Below are 27,339 nucleotides of genomic sequence, written 5' to 3'. Positions count from 1 at the left end.
GCTGCCCTTCTTCTCCTTCTTCTACTCCTATTATTCTTAGGTTTGGTCTTTTTATTGTGTCCCATATTTCCTGAATGTTTTGTGATGAGAGTTTGTTGGACTTGCTGTTTTCTTTGATCAGTGTGTTTATTTTCTCTATGGTATCTTCAGAATCCGAGAGTCTTTCTTCTATCTCTTGTATTCTGCTGGTTATGCTTGTTTCTGTAGTCTCTATTCGTTTACCTAGATTTTCCATGTCCAGACGGCCCTCTGTTTGTGTTTTCTTCTTTGCCTCCATTTCAGTTTTCAGGTCTTGAACTGTTTCCATTATCTGTTTGATTGTTTTTCCTTGGTTTTCTAGGGTATCATTCACTGATTTATTCAATTCTTCAAACTTTCTGTTATATTTCTCATCCATTTCTATAAGGGCGTTTTTTACATGCTGTTTAAGGGTGTCAATCACTTTCATGAAGTCAATCTTTTCTCCTTCCTCTTGATTAAGGGGTTCTTGTCCTCCCGTTGTGAGGTCGCTTGTTTCTGGTAGCTTCATGTTGCTTTTCAGCTTGTTGGGCGAATTCTTGCCTTGACGTCGGCCCATCTCTTCTTCCAAATGCTCCCTATGGATCTTCTTTTACCGGATTAGGTCTCCTTGCCTACCAAACGCTGTCTCTCCCCAATGTTGGCTCTCCCAATGCTGGGTCTCCCCAATGCTGGGTCTCCTGGCGCCGAAAGATCAGGCCTCCGTGCTGGTTGGGCAGCTCGCAGACAAAGCGCCTACCCCGCTTGGTGCAGGCAGGCCACAGAAACAAAGGAGCTGCTGCCCGCCCGGGAGCCCCGGGTACTCGGACCCAGCGCCCAGATAGGCTGCGCTGGGCAATGCTACGCGCCAAAAGAGGGCAGTGGGGGCGAAGTGGGGAGGGCTCTGGACGGAAGCTGGGTGGGCCAGGAAGAAAGAGGCAGCAGAGAGCCCAAGCAGGACAGGGGGCCAAGAAACCCCCGAGCTCCCCGTCCCAGGCTGGCGCCGTGGGCCAGAAACTCACCCCAATGCTGGGTCTCCTGGCGCCGAAAGATCAGGCCTCCGTGCTGGTTGGGCAGCCCGCAGACAAAGCGCCTACCCCGCTTGGTGCAGGCAGGCCACAGAAACAAAGGAACTGCTGCCCGCCCGGGAGCCCCGGGTACTCGGACCCAGCGCCCAGATAGGCTGCGCTGGGCGATGCTAAGCGCCAAAAGAGGGCAGTGGGGGCGAAGTGGGGAGGGGTCTGGACGGGAGCTGGGTGGGCCAGGAAGAAAGAGGCAGCAGAGAGCCCAAGCAGGACAGGGGGCCAAGAAACCCCCGAGCTCCCCGTCCCAGGCTGGCGCCGTGGGCCAGAAACTCACCCCGATGCTGGGTCTCCTGGCGCCGAAAGATCAGGCCTCCGTGCTGGTTGGGCAGCCCGCAGACCGAGTTTGTTTGTTTTTTGAGACAGGGTTTCTCTGTGACTTTGGAGCCTGTCCTGGAACTAGCTCTGTAGACCAGGCTGGTCTCAAACTCACAGAGATCCACCTGCCTCTGCCTCCCGAGTGCTGGGATTAAAGGCGTGTGCCACAATCACCCGGCTTACAGATTGTTGTGAACCACCATGTGGGTGCTGGGAATTGAACTCAGGACCTCTTGAAGAGCAGCCAGTGCTCTTAACCTCTGAGCTATTTCTCCAGCCCCCTTGTTTTTGTTTTTTGTTTTTTTTTTTTTTTCGAAACAGTTTCTCTGTAACTTTGGATTCTGTCCTGGAACTAGCTTTGTAGACCAGGCTGGCCTTGAACTCACAGAGATCCCTTGGCCTCCCAAGTGCTGGAATGAAAGGTGTGTGTCACCACCGCCCAGCACAAGAACTTTTTTATATAAATTTATCTATCTTACTTTCCAACCACAGCTTCCCCTTCCTTTTCTCCTCCTCCTGCCCTCTGCCCCCCCCCCCAATACACCCCCTTCATAACTGCTCAGAAAGGGGCAGGCCTCCCATGGACTTCAGCAAAGCATAGGATATCAAAGCTGTCATAAGATCAGGCACCTCCCCCTGTACTCAGGCTTGGCAAGGCAATCCAGCATGAGTAGTAGGTTCCCAGGAGCCAACCAAAGCACCAGGGACAGCTCTGTTCCCATTACCAGGAGTCCCACATATAGACCAAGCTACACAACTGTCACATATATGCAGAGGGTCTAGGTTGTTCCCTTGTTGTGGTTCAGACTCTGTGAGTTCCCATGAGCCAGGCTAGTGATTTCTGAGGGTTTTCCTGCAATGTTCTTTATCCCCTGGTTTCCTACAACCCTACCTTCTTCTCCTCAGCAGGACTCCCAGAACTCTGCCCAGTGTTTGGCTTTGGGTCTCTAAAGCTGCCTCCCAGTCACTGGATGAAAGCTCTCTGGTGACAACTGGTCATCAATCCTATCCCAGGGTATGGTCAGTTCAGGCTACAGCAAGAACTTTTGTACACTGAATCAAAATACCCTATGAGGTATTTTTTAAAGACACACCCATAAGCCTTCCTTAATAGTTAGGGTATATTATAATAAATAAATGCTACCCCCAAATCTTTGAGTCTTAACATTAGAAGCATTTATTTTTTAGGTCACAGCTGAATGAGAGCTAACTAGGGCAGTGCCAATCAATCTCACCCCCTAAAGTTCACATGGGGTTGCAGGTTCCTAATGGCTTCACCACCTTCTAGTATTGAGATTAGCAACCTATAACCTGTTCTTGTAAATAAAGTTTTGAGATATAGCCATGGCATTCAATTATGTTTTGTCAATGAGTGCTCTAATACCACAAGGGGAAAATTGATTAGGGACTTTATGGTTCATAAAATCTTTGTCCTTTGGGCTTTTGCAAAAACACTTTTGTTGATCCTTCATCTGAGGCTTTCTGGACCTGTGAAGAGAGAATCTAGATCCTTTATTTTTTTAATGTAATTTCTTCAACTCTTTAGATATGCTTATTATCTGCTTCATAATGTTTGTATATGAAATCTAACAACTAGTCACTCTCAGGGACGTTTTCTGTAGGCTGCTTTTTTAAGTTCTTGATTTTATTTTTAAGCCTGCCTTCCCAAGATCAACTTCTGAGTTAGCAGAATTTAGTAATCATTCGATTAGAGATTAGGTTTCCTTAATTGCCTTGAACCTTTAAGTCTTCCATCTTTTATCTGAGGAAATATTTTGTGTAAAGATGTTTCTCCAACTTCAGAAGTTTATAAATCACCTTTCTTTTCATTTCCCACATTCAAAGACAGCCAGAGTTGAATAACTCTTTTCTGCACATGTATTTCCTTGAGCAGCTCATTGCGTACTTCTAGATACCTAAGAATATGTCTAAACCTTTCAAAGTGCCATATGGTTATCTGGTTATCCATATCTTTCTTTCGGATTTCTAGCTGCACCCCCCCCCACACACACACACTTTTTAAGCCCCAAATGAAATCACAGAGTTAAACAGCTATGATGTTAGAAGCAGGTCACTGGGGTTTTCTTTAATGCCCTGGTAACAGGGCTCTTTTTCAGAGCTGAGCTGTGATTCAAATCAAATAACACCTTAGAAGTAGAGACTTGCCAGGAGCTGCCAGTTTGATCAAATATTGATCAAATTTGATCCTATGCTAAGGATAAGGTGGCACTTGGGAAACTCCAAAAGATGCACCTGCTGCCTTCTTTCTGGCTTTTCTCAGTTAGGGCAGGGACAGCCTCAAGTTAAAGCCACTCAGGCTCTGATGTTCTTACATGGAGGATTTTGTGTATCCTTCAGCTCATGGGAGGATTTTGTGTATCCTTCAGCTCCCTCTCCTTTTCTACATATGCCGGGGATGGATGCTTCCTTCCGCTTCCCCTCCTTTTCTGTATGTGCTAGGGATGGAAACTTCTTTTGCTTCCCCTCCTTTTCTGTATGTCCTGGGGATGGATGCTTCCTTCTGCTCCTCCTCCTTTTCTGTATGTGCTGGGGATGGATGCTTCCTTCTGCTTCCCCTCCTTTTCTGTATGTGCTGGGGATGGATGCTTCCTTCTGCTTCCCCTCCTTTTCTGTATGTGCTGGGGATGGAAGCTTCCTTCTGCTTCCCCTCCTTTTCTGTATGTGCTGGGGATGGAAGCTTCCTTCTGCTCCCCCTCCTTTTCTGTATGTGCTGGGGATGGAAGCTTCCTTCTGCTCACCCTCCTTTTCTGTATGTGCTGGGGATGGATGCTTCCTTCTGCTTCCCCTCCTTTTCTGTATGTGCTGGGGATGGAAGCTTCCTTCTGCTCCCCCTCCTTTTCTGTATGTGCTGGGGATGGAAGCTTCCTTCTGCTTCCCCTCCTTTTCTGTATGTGCTGGGGATGGAAGCTTCCTTCTGCTCCCCCTCCTTTTCTGTATGTGCTGGGGATGGATGCTTCCTTCCGCTCCCCCTCCTTTTCTGTATGTGCTGGGGATGGAAACTTCCTTCTGCTTCCCCTCCTTTTCTGTATGTGCTGGGGATGGAACACCAGCTGTTTAAGCTTGCTGGAGAGTCACACTTCCACTGAGTGTATCTTCATCCTGCATTAGTTTTCCTTGATTAAATTCTTTAAAGTCATTCTTTGCCTTTGGTTAGCTTGTGGTGTTCTAAAATGATTTGTGGTTGACAGTATTTTGTTGCTTTTGTTGAGGAATGGACTCACTGAGATTCTGACAGCCTTAATTTTGGCAAGAAAATAATGCTTCTGAGACATTTCCTTAATATTTAATATATCCGTAGATTGTGGCTTATGAATACCAGACAGAACATTAACACATTTTTCTTTCCTTTTTTGTTTTTTGGGGTTTTTTTTGTGTTTTTGGTTTTGTTTTTGTTTTTCAAGACAGGGTTTCTCTATGTAGCAGCTGTGATTAGCCTGGGACTTGCTTTGTAGACCAGGCTGGCCTCAAACTCACCGAGATCTGCCTGCTTCTGCTTCCCAATTGCTGAGATTAAAGTGTGTGCCACCACTGCCCGGCAACACATTTTTCTTAATGAAACCTGTGAACATCCACTGAGGGCAATCACATTTTGACTTTCCTTTCCAGGTTGCTGTTAGCTCTGACTCTACAGGCCCAGCTGATAATTTTGAGGAGCAACCTTTGACCTGCCAAAAAGAATGCAGCAAAACAGTGAACACTGAAGCTTTAATGACAGTGTTTCACCCTCAAAATTTGGAGAATCTGGATTCTAAAATGGTAAGGAAACAAAATAATTAAATCTATGGATTGGAACAGTCAATGAAAAAAATCTTAGAACATACTAGATCAGTGGGTCCTCAACCTTCCTAATGTTGTGACCCTTTAATACTGATGACCCACAACCATCAAATTGTTTTGTTGATACTTCATAAATGTAATTCTGCCTCTGTTATAAGTCAGAATGTAAATATCTGTGTTTTTTGGTGGTTTTAGGTGACCCCTGTGAAAGAGTCATTCGACCTCTAACCCCTAAGGGGGTTGTGACCAATAGGTTGAGAACCGCTATACTGGATGGTATCAGAACAGAAAGATTTACTTTTGAGGTTTGAAGTATGTCTAGTTGGGCTCAACGACACTCAGACCATTATCAATAGTGATAATAGTGGTTATTGAGTCTTAGTCGCTTAGATTTCTAATAATTTGTGATAAAACCAAGTTGATTTGGAAAAAACGGTAGTTTGGAGCTTTTGCCTCCTAGGTGTTAGACTTTTGCAATTTTTAGAAGTTTAACTAGTAATGATAGTAAATTAAAACTGTTTGGTGTTGGTAGAGGCCGCTTGTTCATTTCCAGGCTGACCAGACTCCTGAAATAACCACACAGAAATCTGTATTAATTAAAACACTGCTTGGCCAATAGCTTAAGCACATTGCTAGCTAGCTCTTATATCTTAAACTAACCCATTTCTATTATTCTGTGCAACACCACAAGGTCGTGGCGTACTGGCAAAGTTTCAGCTGGCAGCTTGCTACTTTCTCTGGGGGCAGCTACATGGCTTCTCCCTGACTCCGCCTACTCTCTCTATATATCTGTTTCATCCTGGCTTTACTCTGTTAAGCCATTGGCTGAAAGCAGCTTCTTTATTAACCAATGGCAATAAAACATATTCATAGCATATTTCACCTCTTACATCAGTTAAGTTTGTGTGGGTTTAAGTTTTTATGTTAAAGGTCTAGTATTTTACAATGTGAATATGATTTTTTATTTTGTAAGGTTTTGGTCTGCATAAATGATTTCATGGTAAATAGGATGAGCAAATTATTTTAAAGGGATTAATTTTTCACTCTTTACTTTGATTTTTTCTATCACAGTTGAAAGAAAAGATGAAGGAACAATCTTGGAACATCTTATTTTCTGAATGTGGGCGTGGTGTTAGCATGTTCCGGACAAAGAAAACCCGAGATCTAGTTGTAAGAGGGATTCCAGAGACATTGCGGGGAGAGCTCTGGATGCTTTTCTCAGGTATTACATTATTTGCTTTATTCATTTAACAGGCAGACGTTAAGTATGCCGCTTCTAGTCGTTATGTTCTATGCACAAAGATGGCCAGGATATAAGTTGAGACTAGTCAAAAAGGGAAAAAAACTATATTTATATGTACTTGCCTAAATATCTACATATCTACTGTCTGACAAGATTAATTTAGTAGGCAAGATGTGTATAGTTGGTGGATATAGTGTTCATATCTATACCAATAAGAGAAAATTAAAAGAAAAAACTTAATTAAAATGTTATTCTCTGATAAATAATAACTTGGTGTAGACTCGTGTTATGTTTCCCTTTTTCTTCATTTTCTTTGTTTTTGTGTATTCGGATATTATTAGAGCATAAACCTAAACCTTAAGGTAATAAAATACAAATGTGTCACTATCTGCAGATCTCAGCTGTGTTTTATTGTTCAGTTTGAATGTGGATGTTATTGTCCTTGCAGGTGCTGTTAATGACATGGCTACTAATCCTGGTTATTATGCTGAAGTAGTTGAACAATCCTTAGGGACCTGCAACCTGGCTACTGAAGAAATTGAACGTGATTTACGCCGCTCTCTGCCTGAGCACCCAGCCTTTCAGAGTGATACTGGCATATCTGCTCTGAGGCGGGTACTGACAGCTTATGCATATAGGAATCCTAAAATAGGATACTGCCAGGTATAACTTCACTGTGATCTCAAATATTATGTGCATATTTCAAATGTTATTATCAAATTCAACTCTCGAATTTTGGGACATATGATAATGAGAGCTGAGATTGATAGCGGATATTATTAAAATAAGTAGGTTGATAGTGGGAGCATTTTTAACTACTGATATATTTACTATTTTCTTTTTTAATATTTGTTTTTATTTATCCATATGTGTGTATCTCTGTGTGGATATTTGCCACATGGAGGTCAGAATAGGGCACTGGATGTCCTGGAATTGGAGCTACAGACAGCTGTAAGCTGCCCAACATGGGCACTGAAAACTGAACTCAGGTCCTCTAAAGAGCACCAAGAGTTTCTAACCACTTTCTTTTCGTTTAACAACTGGATTATTGTTCTGTAAAAGACACTGTGTCACATATTTAAGGCTATATAAAGATATATCATATAAAGATCATATCAGCAAAAATATATGGATCAGGTCTGAGGAAGTAAAGCTAAGTGGGTAACATGCTTGTAGTACAAACAGGAGAGCCTGAGTCTGAATCTCTAGCATCAATGTAAGAAAATCCAGGTATGGCAGAGTGCATCTGCAAGTCTAGTGCTGGGGAGAGGTGGATCCTGAGGGCTTGCTATCCAGCCAGTCTAGCTGATACAGCAAGCTTTGGGTTCAGTGAATAAACCGTGTCTCAAAAATAAACAAACAAACAAATAGATAAATAAATAAATAAATAAAATGGAATAATAATTGAGGAAGTACTCACAACATCGATCTTTGGCCTTCACATGTGCCTGCAACAGAAGAGCACACCCATACGCATGTGTCCATATGCATATGCAGACAATAGGTAGTTAAATGAATATTCATTGGGAAATTGAAAATCCAAAGAGACAAACTATTAGATGAATACTAAGTATGGTCAGGATTTATAATAAATTATTTTCACCTGGGAGGATCAGGGAAGGCTTCATGGAAGAGGTAGCATTTGCAGGTCTTGGCAGTTTATGAATCTGGGACATATAGAAATGGAATTAGAGAACTTTCTAAGTGGAAGGATTGGTGCAGCCCAATACAAATAGAGGGAAATAAAAAATATGCATAGGGCCAGGTACTCATGTACTATTTAATAAAGGAGAAGATGAATAATGCAATAATTTATTTGAAGAAAGCACTGGGTAGTTTGGGGTTGGTCAGGGGTGTGAATTTTATTTTCGAGGCAATGGGGGAGTCCTTGGTAAAAATCCTTTAGGGGTACACTGTGTTAACTGGGTAGTTGCCTGCTACTAAACACAAGCAGATAATAGCTGAAGTATTACAGACTATTATTTATTAGATGAGGAAAAACAATCATTTAAGTCAGTAGACAGTTCTCTTTTGTGGGATTATTAAGGGGCTTAGGCTATGGGTTGAAAATATACTGTCATCTTAGAAGTAAAACTAAGATTTTGATAGCCATTACATGGACTCTGCAGATCAACTTGGGGAATATTGCATAGTAACAATATTAAATTTCTCAAACTATAAACACAGGTTGTTTCCTTCTTTATTTAGTAGATCTCTAGTTTCTTCTTCTTTTAAGATATTAGATAGCTTTCAATGTAAATTCTTTCTTTTTGGCTTTTTTGAGACAGGGTTTCTCTATGTAGCAGTTCTGGCTGTCCTGGAACTTGCTCTATAGAACAGGCTGGCCTCAAACTCACAGAGATTCACCTGCCTCTGCCTCCCAAGTCAATGTAAAATCTTAAAACTTCTTTTGATGATAATTTTGTTTCTCAGTATTTTAATCCTTTTGAGATTATAGTAAATGCATTTTTATCTCTTTTTATTAGTTCTTGCTAGCATATTAAAATACAAATTCATCTTTCTATATACTAATCTTGTCTTCTTTAGCCGTGCTCAGCTTATGTTGGTTTCAGAAGACCATTTGTAGATTTCTTTCAAGTTTCAATATATGTGTCTTGGGGTTTCTATAGCTGTAAAGAGACACCATAACTACAGCAACTCTTAAAAAAGGAACATACTTAATTGGGGTGGCTTACATTTTCAGAGGTTCAATCCATTATCACCATGGCAGGAAATGGCGGCATGTAGGCAGAAATGAAGCTTATCACATCTTGATCAGAAGGTGACAGGAAGTGGTCTAAGACACTGGGTGGTATCTTGGGCATGTGTAAGACCTCAACTCTTGCCTCTACAATGACACACTTCCTCCAACAAGACCACACTTCCTCCAACAAGGTCCCAACTTCTAATAGGCCACTGCCTTTGGGGCCATTTTCTTTTAGCCCACCATATTAAGAAATCATGGAATCTGAATAGTGACATTTTTCTTGATTCCAATCTGAATACTGTTCTTCCTTTTTTCTTGCCTAAATGGATATATACCTTCGATATAATGCTAAATGGAATTGTTAATATTATTATTTAACTTTGTTGAGCTGGCATCTCATTATTTTCCTGGCTTGTCTCGTTCTCCTGGGCTTCAGTGATCCTCTCACTCCGTCCTCTTGAGCAGCGGGGATTACAAGTGTACCCCAGCACATGTGATTTGTTATTTATCTTAGGGAGAGCCACCCTTTTGTCATAAAGTATACAGTGAACTGTGGAGGGTTTGTGTAGATTATCAGGTTGAAGAATTTCCTTTCTATTTCTAGCTTCTGAGAAGGAGTATAGATGTGAGTGCAGTGAAACCCACCTGCAATCCTAACACTTAGGGGCTAGGGTAGGGCTGTCTTGAATACAAGTCTAGCCTGGGCTGCATACTGAGACTCTGTCTCAGAAAATCAAAGCAGGAAAAGGAGTATTGGATTTTTAATATTTTGATATTATAATTTAATTGCAATTTCTCCCTTCTCTTTCCCCTCTCTAAAACTACTCTCTCATACCCCTCCACTCTCCTTCAAATTCATGACCTCTGTTGTCACTACTTGTTATTGCATGTATATATGTATATGCATATATTTTCCTAAATATAATCAATTCAGTCCATATAATTTACTCATATGCATGTTTTCAGGACTGACCATTGGTACTGGATAACCACTGATATCTCCTCCCTGGGGAGGACCACCTCTCCTATTCCCAATTTCCTCACTTGCCAGTAGTTCTTTGTGTAAGGCTGAGGCCTCATGAAATTTTGTCAGATATTTTTTCTTTGTGTGCACTGACATTATTATATGATTTTTATTAAAATGAAATATTTCATTAATTGGTTTTCATATTTTGCACTCCATTTGCATTTCCAGGATAAATACCAGTTGCTCTTAGTATTTATTTTTGCATGCTCTCTAGTTTGGTTTCTTATTGTTTGGGGGGGATTTTACATTCATATTTAAAAAATACATTACTGTATAGTTGTCTCATAACACCTTTCTCTAATTTTGGTGTCAGGATTTTTTTAGAATGAGTTGGATAATGATTCTTGCTCTTAGATTTTACATGGTTTGTGAAGGACTGGTATTACTTCTTTAAATATTTAGTAGAATGTCCCAATAAAGCCATCTGTTCTTCATTATCTTTGTAAAAAGTGTTTCCATTACTATTTTAATCTCTTATTGTATATCCATTCTGATTTTTCCTTCCTCTAGAACTGGTTTTAGTAGGTGGCATTTTTTCAAAAACAATTGTCCATCTTATCGAATTTGTTAACATATGGTTGTTTGCAATGTACCTCTTTTCAGGTGGCAATAATTGTTGTTCACTCTCTCTTTTTTATCTTTTTAGTTAGGGTACCTAAATGTACATAATTTTAGATAATTTTTTAATATTTTGGTGATCCTAACTTATTTGTTAAAATTTCTTTTTAATATATGTTTTCATTAATCTTTCGAGAAATTTGTACAACATGTCTTAATCATTTTGACCCCCCTGCCCCAACTCTTCCCAGATTCACCCTCTTTCCCTTCCTACCCAACTTTGTATTCTATTTTCTTCCCCTGCCCCATCAAGGCCAATTTGTGCTGCTTAAATATTCTTGGATGTGTGGCCTCCCACTGCAGCATGGTAGGCATATCAAGGGATGCATTCATAGAGAAAATTGACCCTTCCTCTCCAAGCAGCTAAGAATTACCCATAGCCACTCAAAGAGGGTTGGAATTTTGTGGAACTTTATGCCCAACTACCCTATATGCGCTAGGATTTGGGCTGCCTTAAGCTTGATTATGTCTTGTACATCCTATCACAACCACTGTGAGTACATATTTGCAGATGCCCTGCTGTATCCAGAAGACACTGTTTCCGTGTAGTTGTTCATCACCTCTGCCTCTTACCCTTGTTCCGTACCCTCTTCTGCAATGATGCCTGAGCTTTTGGAGGAGGTGGTGCAGTATATATGCTTCCATTATGCCTTAATATTCTATAATCTCTTATTCTCTGCACTTTGGCTAATTGCAGTTCTCTGTGTTGATCATCATCTACTGCAAAGTTTCTCTGATGAGGATTAGGAGATACTTTAATGTATGGGTATGATATCATTAGGCATTGGTTTAATACCATGTTCATTTGACAGAATAATAGTAGTAGATTCTCTACTAGGATCTATGATATCTCCAGCTATAGATTCTTGACCTGATAGTGGTTTCAGGTATAGGTCTCTTTTTGTGGAATGGGCCATAAACATATGATCAGAAAGTGGGTGGTTACTCCCACAGCATTTGTTCCACTGTTGCACCAATGGGCAATGTCTTGCAGGGCCAGCCATTATTGTAGTTCACAGAGTTCACAGCTGAGTAATACTGATGATACTGAACTTTCTTTTCTTTTCATTTTCTATTCCCTACCAGTTTATGATTGCCAAAAGCCCAAAATTTAGCCAGTGATGAGCGCTTGGTCTTATTCTTTCTTAACATATGTACAGGCTGGAATATAGTTCAGTGTTACAGTGCTTGCCAAGCATATACAAAGCCCTGGCTTTCAGCCCATGTAGCTCAGAAAAAGTGTACATAAAGCTATAGATGTGTCTAAAGCAATGTGCATGAACATGGGCTTCTAGATTGCTAAAGATATGCTAGAGTTTTTCAAAGCCCCCAGATTTTCCTCAAATGTTTTTGTTAATTTCTTGTTCATCCCAGCTGTTAGCCATTGTCTCGGGCAGCCACATGCTCAATAGCCACCTCTGATTATTTTTAAGAAACACTCCAGAGAAAAGGCTTTTGTGCTAGATGAACTCTGCGTCAGGTCAAGTAAAGACAGCTTTGTAAATGTAGTCTTCCAGAGGAGTACCAGACAGATTGAATAATGACAGTACTCTACAAATGGTACTTTGAAAGAACTCCAAGCCCTTTCTCATCTGTCCAATATAAACAGGAAGTTAGGTAGCAATGCAATGGAAAAGAAAGAATATATGTAAAAATCATTTGTTAGTAGAAAATCTAGAATTTGAATCAAAATTGCATGTACCGGATAAAGAGTTTCTGCAGTGATGAGAATCAGAATATCTAAGAAAACAAAGTATTTAATAGGGAGGTGGTGTTAAATTTTGTGAATTAATGAAGTGATTGATTTGATTTGGTATCTAAGGGATAATCTCCAGGAAATAGTTATAAAGGTTGTTTTCTCCAATATTAGAATATCATCCACAATTATGTGTTTTATTTTAAAGACTCAATAATTGACATTTTAACGCATTGAAATCAGCCTAATTGGTTTTTATTTATGGTGCTTTATATCCATGATATTACTGCTTCATTTTCCTTTAATATTGCTGTATAAAATACCTGGCTAGCAAATGTTAACCTAACTATACATTGCTTTACTTTGGATTAACTTCAAGTCCTCATATTTCCTTTATTATCACTCACTTATCATTATTGCTAGTCAAAAGTTCTATGCTTGAATAAGAAGTGCAGTTATTACCTAAGCAATAACCACTTTTTTGTTTCTTTTCTGGGAAATTTAGGCGATGAACATTTTGACTTCAGTATTGCTTCTATATGCAAAAGAAGAAGAAGCTTTTTGGCTTCTGGTTGCTGTATGTGAACGAATGCTGCCTGACTATTTTAATCGCCGAATCATTGGTAAAAAAGAAATACAAAAAGAATACTTACATATAAGCACGCATACATATATCTACACATGAGCACTGGCTTCATCTATTTCTGCTGCATCGCCAAATGGCACAGACAGTAATTTATATTGTTTTAATTAGTGATAAGAGGCAGGGAAGTCCAAGAGCATGGTGCCAACATCTGCTCAGCATGTTGGCAGGGTCTTACTACATCATAATAATGTGGCATAGGATATCATATGGCCAGACAGCAAGCACAGTAGAATTAGCTTTCTTTATATAATAAATCTGCTTCCATGAAAATTTACCTTAATCCATGCATTAACTAATCTATTCATTAAGGCAGAGACCTTGTGAACCAATCACTTCCGGAAGGTCTTAACTCTAAATATTATTAATACATGAATTGAAGAATACTTTAGTTTCTAACCTAAGAAATTTTTTCAACATCAGAAGACTTAGTCTTTTCTAAACTATGTTAATGTCTATTGTCTATTTCGTAGGAGAGTGATTTTGTTTGTGAATCTGGGGGACTTTTGCTTGTTGAGACAAGGTCCAGCTGTATAGCTCAGGGTGCATAGCCTCGGCCTCCCAATTGCTGAGATGACCCAGACTTCTTACCTATTAAATTGCCAGTCAAACTGAAGAGTTGGTAAATTAGATTGAAAAAGACATAAAACGTAAGCCATGTCAAAATGTCACATTGACTGATACTCTAGGGCAAAGATCTTTGAATATTGGATGTGTACTTGGAAAAATGTTTGTTACTTTTTCAAAATTAAGGACCTGGCTTGCTTTTTAATGAAAATGAAATTTTAATTTGTGTTTATAAACACTAGATTGCCAAAATAATAATGATTTGAGACATCGAGAACTACTAAGGAAATTTTAATAGTTTCTTGATGGGAGGGAGATTTTAATCAACTTAAAGTTTCTATATTTGGATGGGTTCACATAGAAAATGAATCAAATTTTTCTTTGTTAATTATGTGGCATTGTCTTTAGTTATCATATATATAAGCATCTGTGATCCCATTTTAATACCTATAGGTAATCTACCCTTTGTACCTTCTTAAGTTTTCAGTGCTGTGACTAGGTCTTGATTATGTTGACTTTTGTCGTAAGTTCTATGTACGTTTATTTTTACTTCTATCAAGATTGAATTCTTTTTGCACTAAGGCTATATAGCTGAGTGATAGCATGTTTGTCTGGTATGCACAGGCCCTGAGTTCCATCCTACCACCACAAAAGGTAATAAATTCTTTGAAGATGATCTCACCTCATTAGTAGTATCTAGTGCATGTCTCTGACTGTAAGAAGGACTCAGGAACTCCTCAAATGAATTAAAATGGAATTTCTCAAGTGTTCTTAGGTTCATGACACTCAACTCGCAGCTGCAGACATGTGCAAATTCTAGGAAGGCAATAAAGGGCTCCTGTTTGAAGGAATTGAGCTGAGCTGTACCAGGAAGCGGATGAAAATGGAGCAGAGGCATAAAGAAAGCTTTTCAGGAGGTGGTCGTTTTTTTAACTTGCTTTAATGTTTTCCAGGTGCCTTGGTGGATCAGGCAGTGTTTGAAGAACTTATTAGGGATCACCTTCCTCAGCTGACGGAACACATGACCGATATGACCTTCTTTTCCTCGGTTTCTCTCTCGTGGTTCCTCACACTCTTCATTAGTGTGCTGCCTATTGAAAGCGCAGTGAACGTGGTGGACTGTTTCTTCTATGACGGGATAAAGGCCATTTTACAGCTGGGATTGGCAATACTTGACTATAATTTAGACAAACTTCTGACGTGTAAAGATGATGCGGAAGCTGTGACAGCACTAAACAGGTATTGTAAGAACTCTAGCATTTAAATCTGGAGGTAGGCGGGGGGGAGATGGGTTAGCAATTGAGAATGTTTGCTGCTATCTCAAATGAGTTCGGTTCCCAGCACCCATGTCAGGCTGCTATCCAACTCAAGGGTTCAATAGCCTCTTCTTGCCTCCATGGGCATTCCAACATGTATGTTATATGGACAGACATACACATAAGTAAAAATTTTAAATCCAGTGGAGATAGGAGTGATTACATTGTTCAGTCTGCTTAACTTACCAGTGAGGAAACTGAGTCCTAGAAACTTCAAGCAATTGGCTTTAAGTCATAGAACTGGTTGAAAGAAAGGGCTAGGCCCAAAGTCCTGCCCTTTGTCTTTAAATAGAGTACAGCAAAAGTATATCACTCTGATGAGAACAGTTAGGTTCCTTTCATATTTGTGCTAACATCATTAATTCAGTAAATCCTAACATTAGCAATTCTACTTTAAACTAGAATGTCTATATAGAAAGTAATGTGAGGGGCAAAGAGCTAGTTAGTAACCAAGTATCCAGTAGGGGAAATTATCCTGCTTTCCAGGTGATATCAGTAAGGTAGGTTGAATTTTATTTTCCTGGTATATTTTGTATGAATGCTACTTTGTATTGGGGCACATGGGGCTTTGAGTACTAGATGTATTACACATACATGTGTGTGAGTTAAGTGAATGAAAATGAATTGGCAACTGTTGTAATGCTTCATCAAACCCCATTCTGTACAGAATAATATATACATCTCCCTTTGGCCTCTGGAACTCTAAAGATAAGGCCTCAGTTTTCCTTTTGAAAACTGGTTTCCCCTTTCAAGCCTCTATAGAGCTGATATTCAGTCCATTCTGGATGGGTTTGGACTATTTGCAAAGTGTGCTCTGAACCTGTTCACTTCCCGCATGTTCTTTTTCACTGCCATGCATCTAATCCTTCTATCCACTTTCGGAATTCCCAACCATCTTTTGATTCTTCTTCATACTCCTTCCCTCGTGTTCTCATTTAAAATTGACCTCTGACTGACTTAGGAACCATTAGCTGTGCTGTTCTCTGCTACAACTATTTTAGTTGCACTAATTCTTATGTTATTGTCATTTTGGATAGGTTCTTTGACAATGTCATTAATAAGGACAGCCCATTGCCTTCAAATGTTCAGCAGGGTTCAAATATCAATAATGAAAAAAGCAGTCACACTAAAGTGGATATTACAGATTTGATTAGAGAATCCAATGAGGTAAGTTTTATGTACCATAAATATGATTACTTAGCATATTTAAATATTATAAATAATTGCATGGCATTCTTGTATATTAAGAACAGCAATGCGAACAAAGTAACAACTTAAAATCTAACTTTACTATAATATTGAGTTCTGTGAATTGACCTTAGGTTGTGTAATTTCCTCTGCCTCAACTTGTTTTTCATTAAATGATATTAAATTCACTTGCTTTCACAAATGATGACCACGTCTAAATATGTCTCACTCTAGAAAAAGTTAAAAAATGATTTTCCTTCACAAACTAAGACTTTGACCAGTGTTCTTACTCAAGACACACTGTAGATAGATACAATTTTCTCTAGTGAACATATTTAAAACACTGAGATGGAAATGTGCAAAGTCACTGATAGAAATAGAATCAAGGCCTCAGAGAATTGAGTCTGATGAAATTCAATTGTAAGAGAAGTGGATATTTATTATGAATGAGTAGCCACTGCAATCCTTTCTTGCAGAAATATGGTAGTATCCGCTATGAAGATATACACAGCATGCGCTGTCGAAATCGGTTGTATGTGATCCAGACCCTGGAGGAAACAACAAAGCAGAATGTGGTGAGTATCACCTGGGGCAGGGGGTGGGGGACCCTCAAGGAACTTTGCTCTCTCTTCTTAAAAGATAACTTTCCATGTGAATAAAATGAAAGACGGTAACTTACAGAGCTAGGTTCGGGCCTTGTAAGTTTTTAGAGGAGAAATAGTTGTTTGCTTCTGGCTGAATGCTTGTGTTTATTTCAGTGTGATTCTGTTATTTGACCTTCAACTGTACTGTGGAGCAGTACTGAATTAGCATTTGAGCAACAAACATCTGTGGTTCAGTTAAGAATAGCTTGGGCTGGAGAGATGGCGCATTGATTAAGAACTTGTACTGCTCTTCACAAGGACCCAAGCTTCCTAGCACATGTACCCAGCAGCTCACAACCTTCTAGAACTCCAGCTACAGTGAATCCAGCACCCTCTTCTGGCTTCCATGGGCATTACACTCAAATGCACTCAAACCATATACACATAATTAAAAATTAAAATTAGAAGATAGCTCTCATAATAGCAAATGCTTCTAATAAATATTATTTCTCTGTAATACTTAAAAGAAAATTAAAAGCGTATAAAACAGAATTCACTCTTAAAGCATTGCTATGATTCCGTAGGTAGCTGCTAATATTGGTTTCCTCTGGTCAGTGAGATTACTAGATCACTGATCCCAAGGTGAAGAATTTTACTTTGCTGTTTATAATCTTCTACACTGTTTAATTTTTATCATTATGATTTATTGTTTTATAAACCTCCTCACTTAAAAACTGGGTCCTCTGCTGGCCAGTGGTGACACACACCTTTAATTCCAGCACTGGGGAGGCAGAGGCAAGTGGATCTCTGTGAGTTCCAAGGCAGCCTGATCTACAGAGTGAGTTCCAGGACAGCCAGAGCTGTTACACAGGGAAACCCTGTCTCGAAAAACGAAACAAAACAAAACAAAACTGCCGGGCGGTGGTGGTGCACGCCTTTAATCCCAGCACTCGGGAGGCAGAGGCAGGGGGGATCTCTGTGAGTTCGAGGCCGGCCTGGTCTACAAGAGCTTGTTCCAGGACAGGAACCAAAATCTACGGAGAAACCCTGTCTCGAAAATTAAAAAAAAAACAAACAAAAAACAAAACCTGAGTCTTCAAAGATGCAATCTAGGAAAATTAACATTTCTGACGATCCTAGTTTAGATTTCAATTAAATAATTCAGCAATGTTACTGTGACATGGGACAGAGAACCTTTGTTTTTGCTTCAAAATATTAACTTAAAATATTGGTTACATACATTTATTACAGACAATTCAAGCATTACAGAAATATCTCAAAAATGAAGTTTTCTTACCCCAAGTAACTATGGTAAAATGTTTCAAGTGCATCCTTACATTTCTTTTTACTGTGTAAGATCATAAAACATATTCAGGCTGGTGGAGAAAGAGAAGATAGATTTTGAAAATGAGATCACACATTATACCAGTCATTCAAATATATAATGATCATTGCATATCAGTATAATTAGATCTAACTCACTCTTTTAGTGCACAAAGTATATACCATGATATAATTAATTCTTTGAGAATTTCATACAATGTATTTTAATCATGTTCATTCCCCTTCACCAACTCCTCTGAAATTCTTCCCACCTCCCGATCCACTTATCTTCATGTGCTGTGTCTCTTTTAAACCCACTGAGTCCAGTTTTTCTGGCTGAGTAATCCTTGGAATGGGGCTTGCCCTGGAATACAGTCAACATACTAGAAAACTGTCATTGCCCCTCCCAGTACTCATCAAATGCTAGCTCCTCAGCTAGGAATAAGGCTTTGTGTCTACCTCCTAGGATTGTGTCTGGTTTGACTTTTATGGGTCCTGCGCATACTATCATAATCACTGTGAGTTCCTATGTACACCTTCTATGTTGCATCTGAAAAACAGTTTCCATGACCTTTGTATCTTACAATGCTTCTGTCTCCTCCTCTGCATTGATCTCCAAGCCTTGTGAAGTAGGGTGTGATATAAACATCCCACTTAAGCTTAACACTCCAAAGTCTCTACCTATTGACCACATGTAGGTTTCTATATTAATAACTGCCCACTGCAAGAAGCAGCTTTCTTGAGTGCACTGATATATGGGTAGTTGAATATTGAATATTTTCTTTCATATGTTTGATTGCTTTTTCTTGGTTTTCTTTAAGCGATTTGTTGATGTCTTCTATTTTTTGTTTGTCTTTTTTCCCATTTCTTTGAGGGAATTTCTCATATTCTCTTTAAGGACCTCAATCATTCTCCTGAAGTTACTTTTTAGGTCATTTTCTTCTGCTACATCTATATTTGTTGTTCAAGTCTTGCTGCTATAGAGTCACTAGATTTTACTGGTGTCGTGTTGCTCTTTGTGGTATTGCGTATGTTCTTACCTCATCTTTTCCTCTAATTGGTGTAATTGGGGCTGCCTGTGACTCTGGTGATCAGTCTTCCAGATGCCAGTAGCTGCCTGTGACTCTGGTGATCAGTCTTCCAGATGCCAGTAGCTGCCTGTGACTCTGGTGATCAGTCTTCCAGATGCCAGTAGCTCCAAGGCTCAGATGGATGCTCATCGTACTGTAGTCAGTGCCATGGTTCCAGTCACCCTGTTGGTCACTCCATGTTCCTGGAGGTTGCCCAGCACTCCTGGGGTTTGCTCTATGACATTGAAGTTTGCTGTCTCAGTCACACTGTGGCCTAGGTTGCCAGCTCAGTCCTGGTCCTGTGGAGCTCGCCTCTTCAGGCATGCTCCAGCCTAGGTCGCTGGCCCAGTCCTGTACCCACAAATATCCCTGGTATAGATCTGCTCCTGTTCCCATGGAGTTCACTGTCCCAGGCCCACTCCAGCCCAAGTTGCTGGCTCAGTCCTGCTCCTCTGGAGTTTGTTACCTCAGGTCTGCTCTGGCCTAGATGCTGGCTCAGTCCTGCTTCTGTGAAGTTTGCTGCCTCAGGCAAGATCTGGCCCAGGTCACTGGCTCAGTACTGCTCCTGTAGAGTTTACCCTCCCAGGTAGTAGCATTTCTTTGACAATTATATTTGTAACCTATCATTTCTTCCTCGTTATTGTTCATGTTTTATGATGTCTGTCAGAGTCTTCAAATTACAGATTTTACATAGTCAAGTCTTTCCTTTTTCTTTCATAATGACTGGTTTTCATTTAAAACTTAAGCCTTTCTCTAGCTAAAATTATACAAATTATAAAAGTACCTAGTTTTTATAAGCTCACAGTACTGATGATAGTTTTCATTTTAACATTTAGCATACAGGTTAATATACCTGGAAGATTTTGTTATATATGATATCAATATTTTCCAACTAAAAACTTTCATTGAAAACTATTGCATGGTCTGTTCTTATTGTATTGTACTTTTCATACCCTGAATTTTCATGTGCATATGTGGGAGCAGTTCTTTATTTTACTTTTTGTTATTACAACTATGTCTATTTGAATTAGTGTACCTTTATAGTACATTTTGAAATCTGGTGAGACTTTAAATTTTTCTTTTTAATATCCATTATAGTTATCTGACTTTTTAGATGTCCTTTAGCAAGCATTTATGATTTTGATCCTGTACATTGTCCTAGTTAGGATTTCTATTGTTGTGATGGAACACCATGACCAAAAGGTACTTGAGGAGGAAAGGGTTTATTTCTTACATTTCATGTTACAGTCCATTATCAATGGAAGTCAGGGCACTGACTTGGTCATCATAGTTTGCTCAGCCTGCTTCCTTCCAGAACCCAGGACCACCAGCTCCAGGGTATTCCCACCTACAATAGGCTGGGCCCTCCCCCAGCAATCACTAAATAAGAAAATGCCTTAGAGGCTTGCCTCCCTACAGCCTGATCTTATGGAGAAATTTTCTCCAATTGGGGTTCCCTCCTAGCAGATGACTTTAGATTGTGTCAGGCTGACAAAAAGCTAACCATCACATAGGTCTTAAATATTTCTTATTGATTTTTTTCATAATGCATTTTGTGGCAAAAATGACTGAGATGTTTTTCTTTACATTTTTTCAGTTATTTATTGGTATAAGTGCAAATCTCTTGATTTGGGTTTCTTGCATTTTGTTGTGGCCACAACACTGGTTGACTGATTGTTCCACCTTATACTAGCACTTTTGGTGTCCTAAATAAAGAGTGCTTAATTTTCAGTGCTAAGAATTTTGGCCCTTCCTAATAAGTAATCTTCTTTTCTTTTGTGTGTTTATTACTTCATGATCTTGAAACCTTGAAGTAATATTGAATAATAGCAATAGGAGTAGGCCTTTTAGTCCTACTCCTAAATTTAATAGAGATGCCTCCCATATTTTATTACTATTGATTTCAGAAGGATGTCCTTTATTAAACTAAAGAAATTTTATTAAGTTTCTAGGTTGAAAGGATGAAGATATAGCTCAGTAGTAGAGTGCACACACAGAGTTCTAACTGAAATGGGAACAATTCTTTTTAAAAATTAATAGTGAGTTAATTTTTAAAATTATCAAAAGTTAACTTTGATACAATGACTTTCATATCTTCAGATTGTGTGGCTTTTTATTTACTAATATAGTAAATTTTATTAAAGAATTATTGGAATTCCAGAAACAGAAGAAGCATTGCCAAATTCTTTCTATGAGGCCACAGACACCCTGATACCCAAACTACAAAAAAACCCAACAAAGAAAGAGAATTACAGATCAATTGCACTCGTGAACATAGATGCAAAAATACTCAATAAAATACTGATAAACTGAATCCACGAATACATCCAAAATACCATCCACCATGACCAAGTAGGCTTCATCCCAGAGATGCAGGGATGGTTCAACATATGAAAATCTGTCAACCCATAATATAAACAAACTAAAAGAAAAAATACCACATGGTCATCTCATTAGATGCTTTAAAAGCCTTTGACAAAATCCAACACTCTTTCATTAAAAAAGTCTTGGTGAGCTCATAGATACAAGGAGCATATCTAAACATAATAAAAACAATATATAGCAAGCTGACAGCCAAGATAAAATTAAACAGAGATAAACTCAGAGCAATTCTACTAAAATCATGTATAAGACAGGGCATTGTAAAATGAATCTGGCTATAATATCATTAATGTTCTATTTTGATAATTTGACTAAACAGTTTAGCAAGGTTCTCTGTGTCTGTGTTAAAATAACATTGATTTCAGAATTTCTTTTGCTTTTTTAGAGACATGGTCTCAGTATGGAGCCATAGTTGGCCCTGAAGCTGGCTATGTAGGCCGGACTTCCCTAAAACTGTTCTTGTCTCCCAAGTATTGGGATCAAAGGTGTGTACCACCATGACCATTAAGGATTTATTTTTTGTGAATGCTAATTTTATGCCAATTTAGCTTATGTTGCATAATAGATTTTGTAGTAAACTCATATTTTCTATGCTCTGAAATACTTTAATGTACATAGGATATCACTGTTATTAGAAAGTTTGAGAAAACAAGCCTCTAAACCTTTGGGTCTGCTAACTTTTGATGATGGGAGCTTTTCGTTGCCATTTCTGTTCTGTTTATTCAAATTGTTTGCACATTGAGTTAATTTTGGTGACATATTTCCCAAGGAAATTATCTATTTTAATCTCAATCTTCAGATATATTTGCATAACACTTCAGAATTCATTTAGTTGATTTTATATGCTGCATTCTGTATGATGAACACCTTGATGACTTTCATATCCATCTTTCCATGTTATCCTTCTTAAGTTTGTATTACATTTATTTACTGGAGGGGTGTACTCATGTGCCATAGCATCCATGTGGAAGCCAGAGTACAAATTATGACATTTGTTCTCTCCATCTACATGGGTCCGTGGGATTGAACTCAGGTCATCAGTCTTGGTAGCAAGTACCTTTATCCACTGAACCATTTTGTCAGCCCATATTTATACTTTGCTTCTCATTGATATTTATTCGTGATATCTTTTTATCACACCAAGATCTATTTTACTTTTTCAATTAATTGACAAAGTAGTAATATAGTACTATATTAATATTAGTACACTAATGTTGAAATAGGAGCGGCAGGGCTGCATCCCTGGCACCCGGCCGCCCACATGGCTAGCTCTAGCTTATGCCCCGAAATAATTACACGGAAACTGTATTCTTTTAAACACCACTTGGCCCATTATATCTAGCCTTTTCTCAGCTAACTCTCGCACCTGGACTAGCCCATTTCTCATAATCTATGTAGCCCACGAGCTGGCTTACCAGGAATGATCTTAACCTGCGTCTGCCTGGAGTGGGAGAATCATGGCGACTCCTTGACTCAGCTTCTTTCTCCCAGCATTCTGTTCTGTTTTCTCCGCCCACCTAAGGGTTGGCCTAACAAATGGGTCTAGGCAGTTTCTTTATTAATAAGAAATCACTCCCACATCATTTCCCCTTTTTCTGTTTAAACAAAAAAGAAAGGCTTTAACTTTAACATAGTAAAATTACATATAACAAAACAGTTCTCAAGCAAGAATTACAGTTACAATATTTATATCTACTTTATCTTTTATCATAACTAAGGAAAACTATAACTATCTATCCATTCTTCAACTCCATCAAAGACTCCAGAAGGATATAATATTACCTAAGCAAACAAGAAATCCAAACTCTAGAAATGACAGAGACATCTCACTGCCTGGACAGTCACCCAAAGTTCCTCTGTATTGTTGGGGCATCCATCTTCGGCCTACAGGCCCATAGTTTCCAGCAGACATTTCCATAAAGCAGGAAATTTCAAAGGCAGTCACTATCTGCTTGTCCTGAAGAATGTCTTGCAGACTCTTTCATGAATCAGGAACCCCGAAAGGCCATCTCACCTTTAGGCAAGTTTAGCAGTCCTCTCTCTGCAAGTTCTCTTTGTCCAGTTTATGCAACAGTCCAGGCAAGAACAGTTTCTTGCCCAAATGGCTATCCAACTCCATAAGGATCCTCTTCGATGCCCATCTTCCTCTTTAAGTAGATTGGCGCTGTCAGGAGCAGACGTGTCTCATTGTCATGAAAAGCCCTAAGTTATTAAAACATTTAAATGCTATATTCTGCAGTCTTTGAAAGATATGAAGAATGCCTATCTGAAGTATATCTCTATATATCTAGAAAATCTAAGTAACATGACTACAAACTTGACTATTATTTATGATTATCCATCAACAACCTATATTTCCTAATTATACATTACATTTTTAAATGAACTACACAATCACAATACGTTAATCAAGATCAAGAAATACATATACATATAACAAAATTGACCTTAAAATCCATACCAATGCAAATTATTCATATCTATATCATATCCCCCATTAAATGTAAAAGAACATTTATAAACAATATTTTGGGAACATGGGCGCAGGTTTTTCTCTCCAAACTGCTTCCTGCTGAATGGGGGCGCTGTTAATCAGATCATTTAGGGTGTAACCTGTATGCCAGGTTTATCTCAGTTGGCAGTTGAGTGAAGTAATTTTTTGAGGGTGTTCACAGGAACTTTTCGGGAGGTCGTGGTCTATCATACCATATCGGGATAGATGCAATCCACAGGGTCTGGTCCTCTGTGAAAACAAAAGAAGACCCTCTCCAAAGCATCATATCCTTAGACCCAAATTTTGAAATCGTAATATCCTTATATCTATTCTGGTTTCGCTTGGCAGACCATGTAATGAAATGTCTCTCTGTACTTAGCTCCTTCACAGTCAAAAATTTTAAAGAAAACACAATGTACACAATCCAGACTCTCTGTGAATTTTCCATTTTTATGTGGCTTATTTTTCTTTATTTCTTTTAATCTCTTAACTATCTGTACTCTGTCTCTTTAAAGACTTTACCTTTTTTTATAAACCATTAACTTTATTTTCTATATTCTTTTTCTTTTCTCTCTCAAGCCTACGTACATTCATCCAACACTGTGATCCATAGAGGTCTTTTATGTCTGAATCTGTCGTATTGTGAATCTGTAATTATTTTACTATCCAGGAGCATTTCTTAAAATGTTAAGCACTTCTTAAAAACTTAAGTTGCACCATGTACAGGTAATATGGTACTGTCTGTGTCCTGCCCAGTCTAAACCTTAACTGCGCTGTTATTACAGTAATTACGGTAGTACCTGCCAACCAGCACAGTTCAGCATGGAGCAGTCACTCCTGCCTCAGATCCATTTGGTGCCCCTGAGCTGCGCACAGTTCCAGGCACACAGCAAGTCCACATTGGAGCCGCACTCAGCAGTTTAATTCTGAGACTGAGCGTGCAGCACAGAAACTCTTTTTATCCAAGTTACAACCAAATCTGACATGCAGAGCACTGCGCAGTATGGCAGCAGGAATCCGTCATGCTCTTCCTCCTGCCTAAGCCTGATTCTGCTGTCTGCCCAGATGCAGGCGGGGAGCGCTGAGCCATCTGCATGGTCTCAGAGCTCTCTCCTTCTGATCCCAAGCAGGAACACAAACATCCAGTCCCATGAAATCCATTGAAACGCTTTATTTTTATTTTTTTTAATTTTTTAATTCATTTATTTATTAAAGATTTCTGTCTCTTCCCCGCCACCGCCTCCCATTTCCCTCCCCCTCCCCCAATTAAGTCCCCCCCCCCCCCTCAGCCCGAAAAGTAATCAGGGTTCCCTGTCCTGTGGGAAGTCCGAGGAACCCCCACCTCCATCCAGGTCTAGTAAGTTGAGCATCCAAACTGCCTAGGCTCCCACAAAGCCAGTGCGTGCAGTAGGATCAGAAACCCATTGCCATTGTTCTTGAGTTCTCAGTAGTCCTCATTGTCCTCTATGTAAACGCTTTAAAGCCAGAGTTTGTGCTGGCCGCACAGTCCCAGGAAGCCGCACAGTCCCAGGAAGCCTTACTTTAAAATGACGCAGCTTTTTTTCTGCTGCTGTTGCCGAATCAGGAAATCTCTCTACAGCACGCCACCAACAAACAGCAAAAATCTGTGTTAAACTCTCTCTCCCTTATTTTTAAGCCTTCTCAGGTTTTTTAAGTGGATTTAGTCCATCACGTCGGGCGCCACTCTGTTGAAATAGGAGCGGCGGGGCTGCATCCCTGGCACCCGGCCGCCCACATGGCTAGCTCTAGCTTATGCCCCGAAATAATTACACGGAAACTGTATTCTTTTAAACACCACTTGGCCCATTATATCTAGCCTTTTCTCAGCTAACTCTCGCACCTGGACTAGCCCATTTCTCATAATCTATGTAGCCCACGAGCTGGCTTACCAGGAATGACCTTAACCTGCGTCTGCCTGGAGTGGGAGAATCATGGTGGCGACTCCTTGACTCAGCTTCTTTCTCCCAGCATTCTGTTCTGTTTTCTCCGCCCACCTAAGGGTTGGCCTAACAAATGGGTCTAGGCAGTTTCTTTATTAATAAGAAATCACTCCCACATCACACTAAAGTTAAGTAGTAGTTATATCGGAAACACAAGGTTAGTTCAGCAACTAACTAAAAATCAAGAAATAACTTAGCAATTGTTACTAGAGCTGCAATAAAAAAAATGATGTGTAGGTTTAAAAAAAGAAAAGAAAATATTTTCTCCTTGTAGAGGAAAACACCAAGTGAATTCAAAGACTTTTTAAAAGGAAATGCTGAGTCTAAGTTGCTTTTGATCTTTTTAAAGTTGCGTGTTGTATCACAAGATGTGAAGATGAATCTTCAGGAATTGGATGAACTTTATGTCATTTTTAAGGTATGTTGTTCCTTTTTAACGAAAATTAATCTTTTAGCGGAATTTTATCTCCATTGCTCTTAAACATTTTTATGTTTTAAGAGACATATTTAGAAAAATTCTTTGACTTTTTTCTGATTTAATGACTCTCCTTTTCCATTTTTTTTTTTGTAGAAAGAGCTGTTTATATCTTGTTATTGGTATTCGAGTTGTCCAGGATTGAAGCATCATGACCCCAGCCTGTCATATTTGGAACAGTATCAGATTGACTGCCAGCAGTTCAGAGTGCTGTATCACTTGTTGAGTCCCTGGGCTCATTCTGCAAACAGAGACTCACTAGCTTTATGGACATTCAGATTGTTGGATGAAAATTCTGATTGCCTTATAAACTTCAAAGAATTCTCCTCTGCAATTGGTAGGCTGATGCCCTTCTACTTTCTAAAGCAAAACATAACTATGTTCTCTATGCCCCCAAAATATTCCCTACTACCCCAAAATATTTTATCTTGCTGCCTATTACTGCTAGTTTAGGTCAATTTTGGATTACATTGTCTTCAGGTTTAGTAATTATGAGCCTTTTTTAAATGTGCTTGCTGTTAAACCTATGCATCTTGATCTCTTTTAATAATTTATTTTTACTTTATGTTCATCGATATTTTGCCTACATTTATGTCTGTATGAGGGTGTTGAATCACCTGGACCTAGAGTTACAGATGGTTGTGAGCTGGCACATGGATGCTGGGAATTGAACTCAGGACCTCTGGAAGAACATCTAGTGTTCTTAACCACTGAGCTATCTCTCCAGGCCCATATATTGATTTCTTTTTTGCCCAGCCCTCTCAATGAAACAAGCTGTTTGATGTGGGTGTTTTAATGGTTTAACATGAAGAAAGAGAATGTCTAGGATTTTTCCACACCAGATAGATAG

At 39.3% G+C, this 27,339-nt stretch overlaps 1 protein-coding gene across 1 annotated transcript in view; it reads left to right on the top strand.

Annotated features, from left to right (window-relative positions):
- Nucleotides 1-27,339, top strand: part of LOC121436947 (TBC1 domain family member 8B) — an 85,039-nt gene that overhangs the window by 47,344 nt on the left and 10,356 nt on the right. The window contains exons 8-16 of the mRNA XM_041636859.1: nt 5,025-5,174; nt 6,267-6,417; nt 6,887-7,101; nt 12,992-13,109; nt 14,650-14,935; nt 16,050-16,179; nt 16,677-16,775; nt 26,364-26,432; nt 26,586-26,826. Of these exons, the coding sequence (XP_041492793.1) occupies nt 5,025-5,174; nt 6,267-6,417; nt 6,887-7,101; nt 12,992-13,109; nt 14,650-14,935; nt 16,050-16,179; nt 16,677-16,775; nt 26,364-26,432; nt 26,586-26,826 (1,459 nt within the window). The remainder of the gene's footprint in view (nt 1-5,024; nt 5,175-6,266; nt 6,418-6,886; nt 7,102-12,991; nt 13,110-14,649; nt 14,936-16,049; nt 16,180-16,676; nt 16,776-26,363; nt 26,433-26,585; nt 26,827-27,339) is intronic.

Source organism: Microtus oregoni, unplaced genomic scaffold (assembly GCF_018167655.1).
Source record: "Microtus oregoni isolate MIOR12 unplaced genomic scaffold, Mior012 000050F_010, whole genome shotgun sequence".
In the NCBI taxonomy this organism is placed as follows: Eukaryota; Metazoa; Chordata; class Mammalia; order Rodentia; family Cricetidae; genus Microtus; species Microtus oregoni.
Note: the sequence above shows the minus strand (reverse complement) of the source record. Positions and strands in the feature narration are given on the sequence as shown.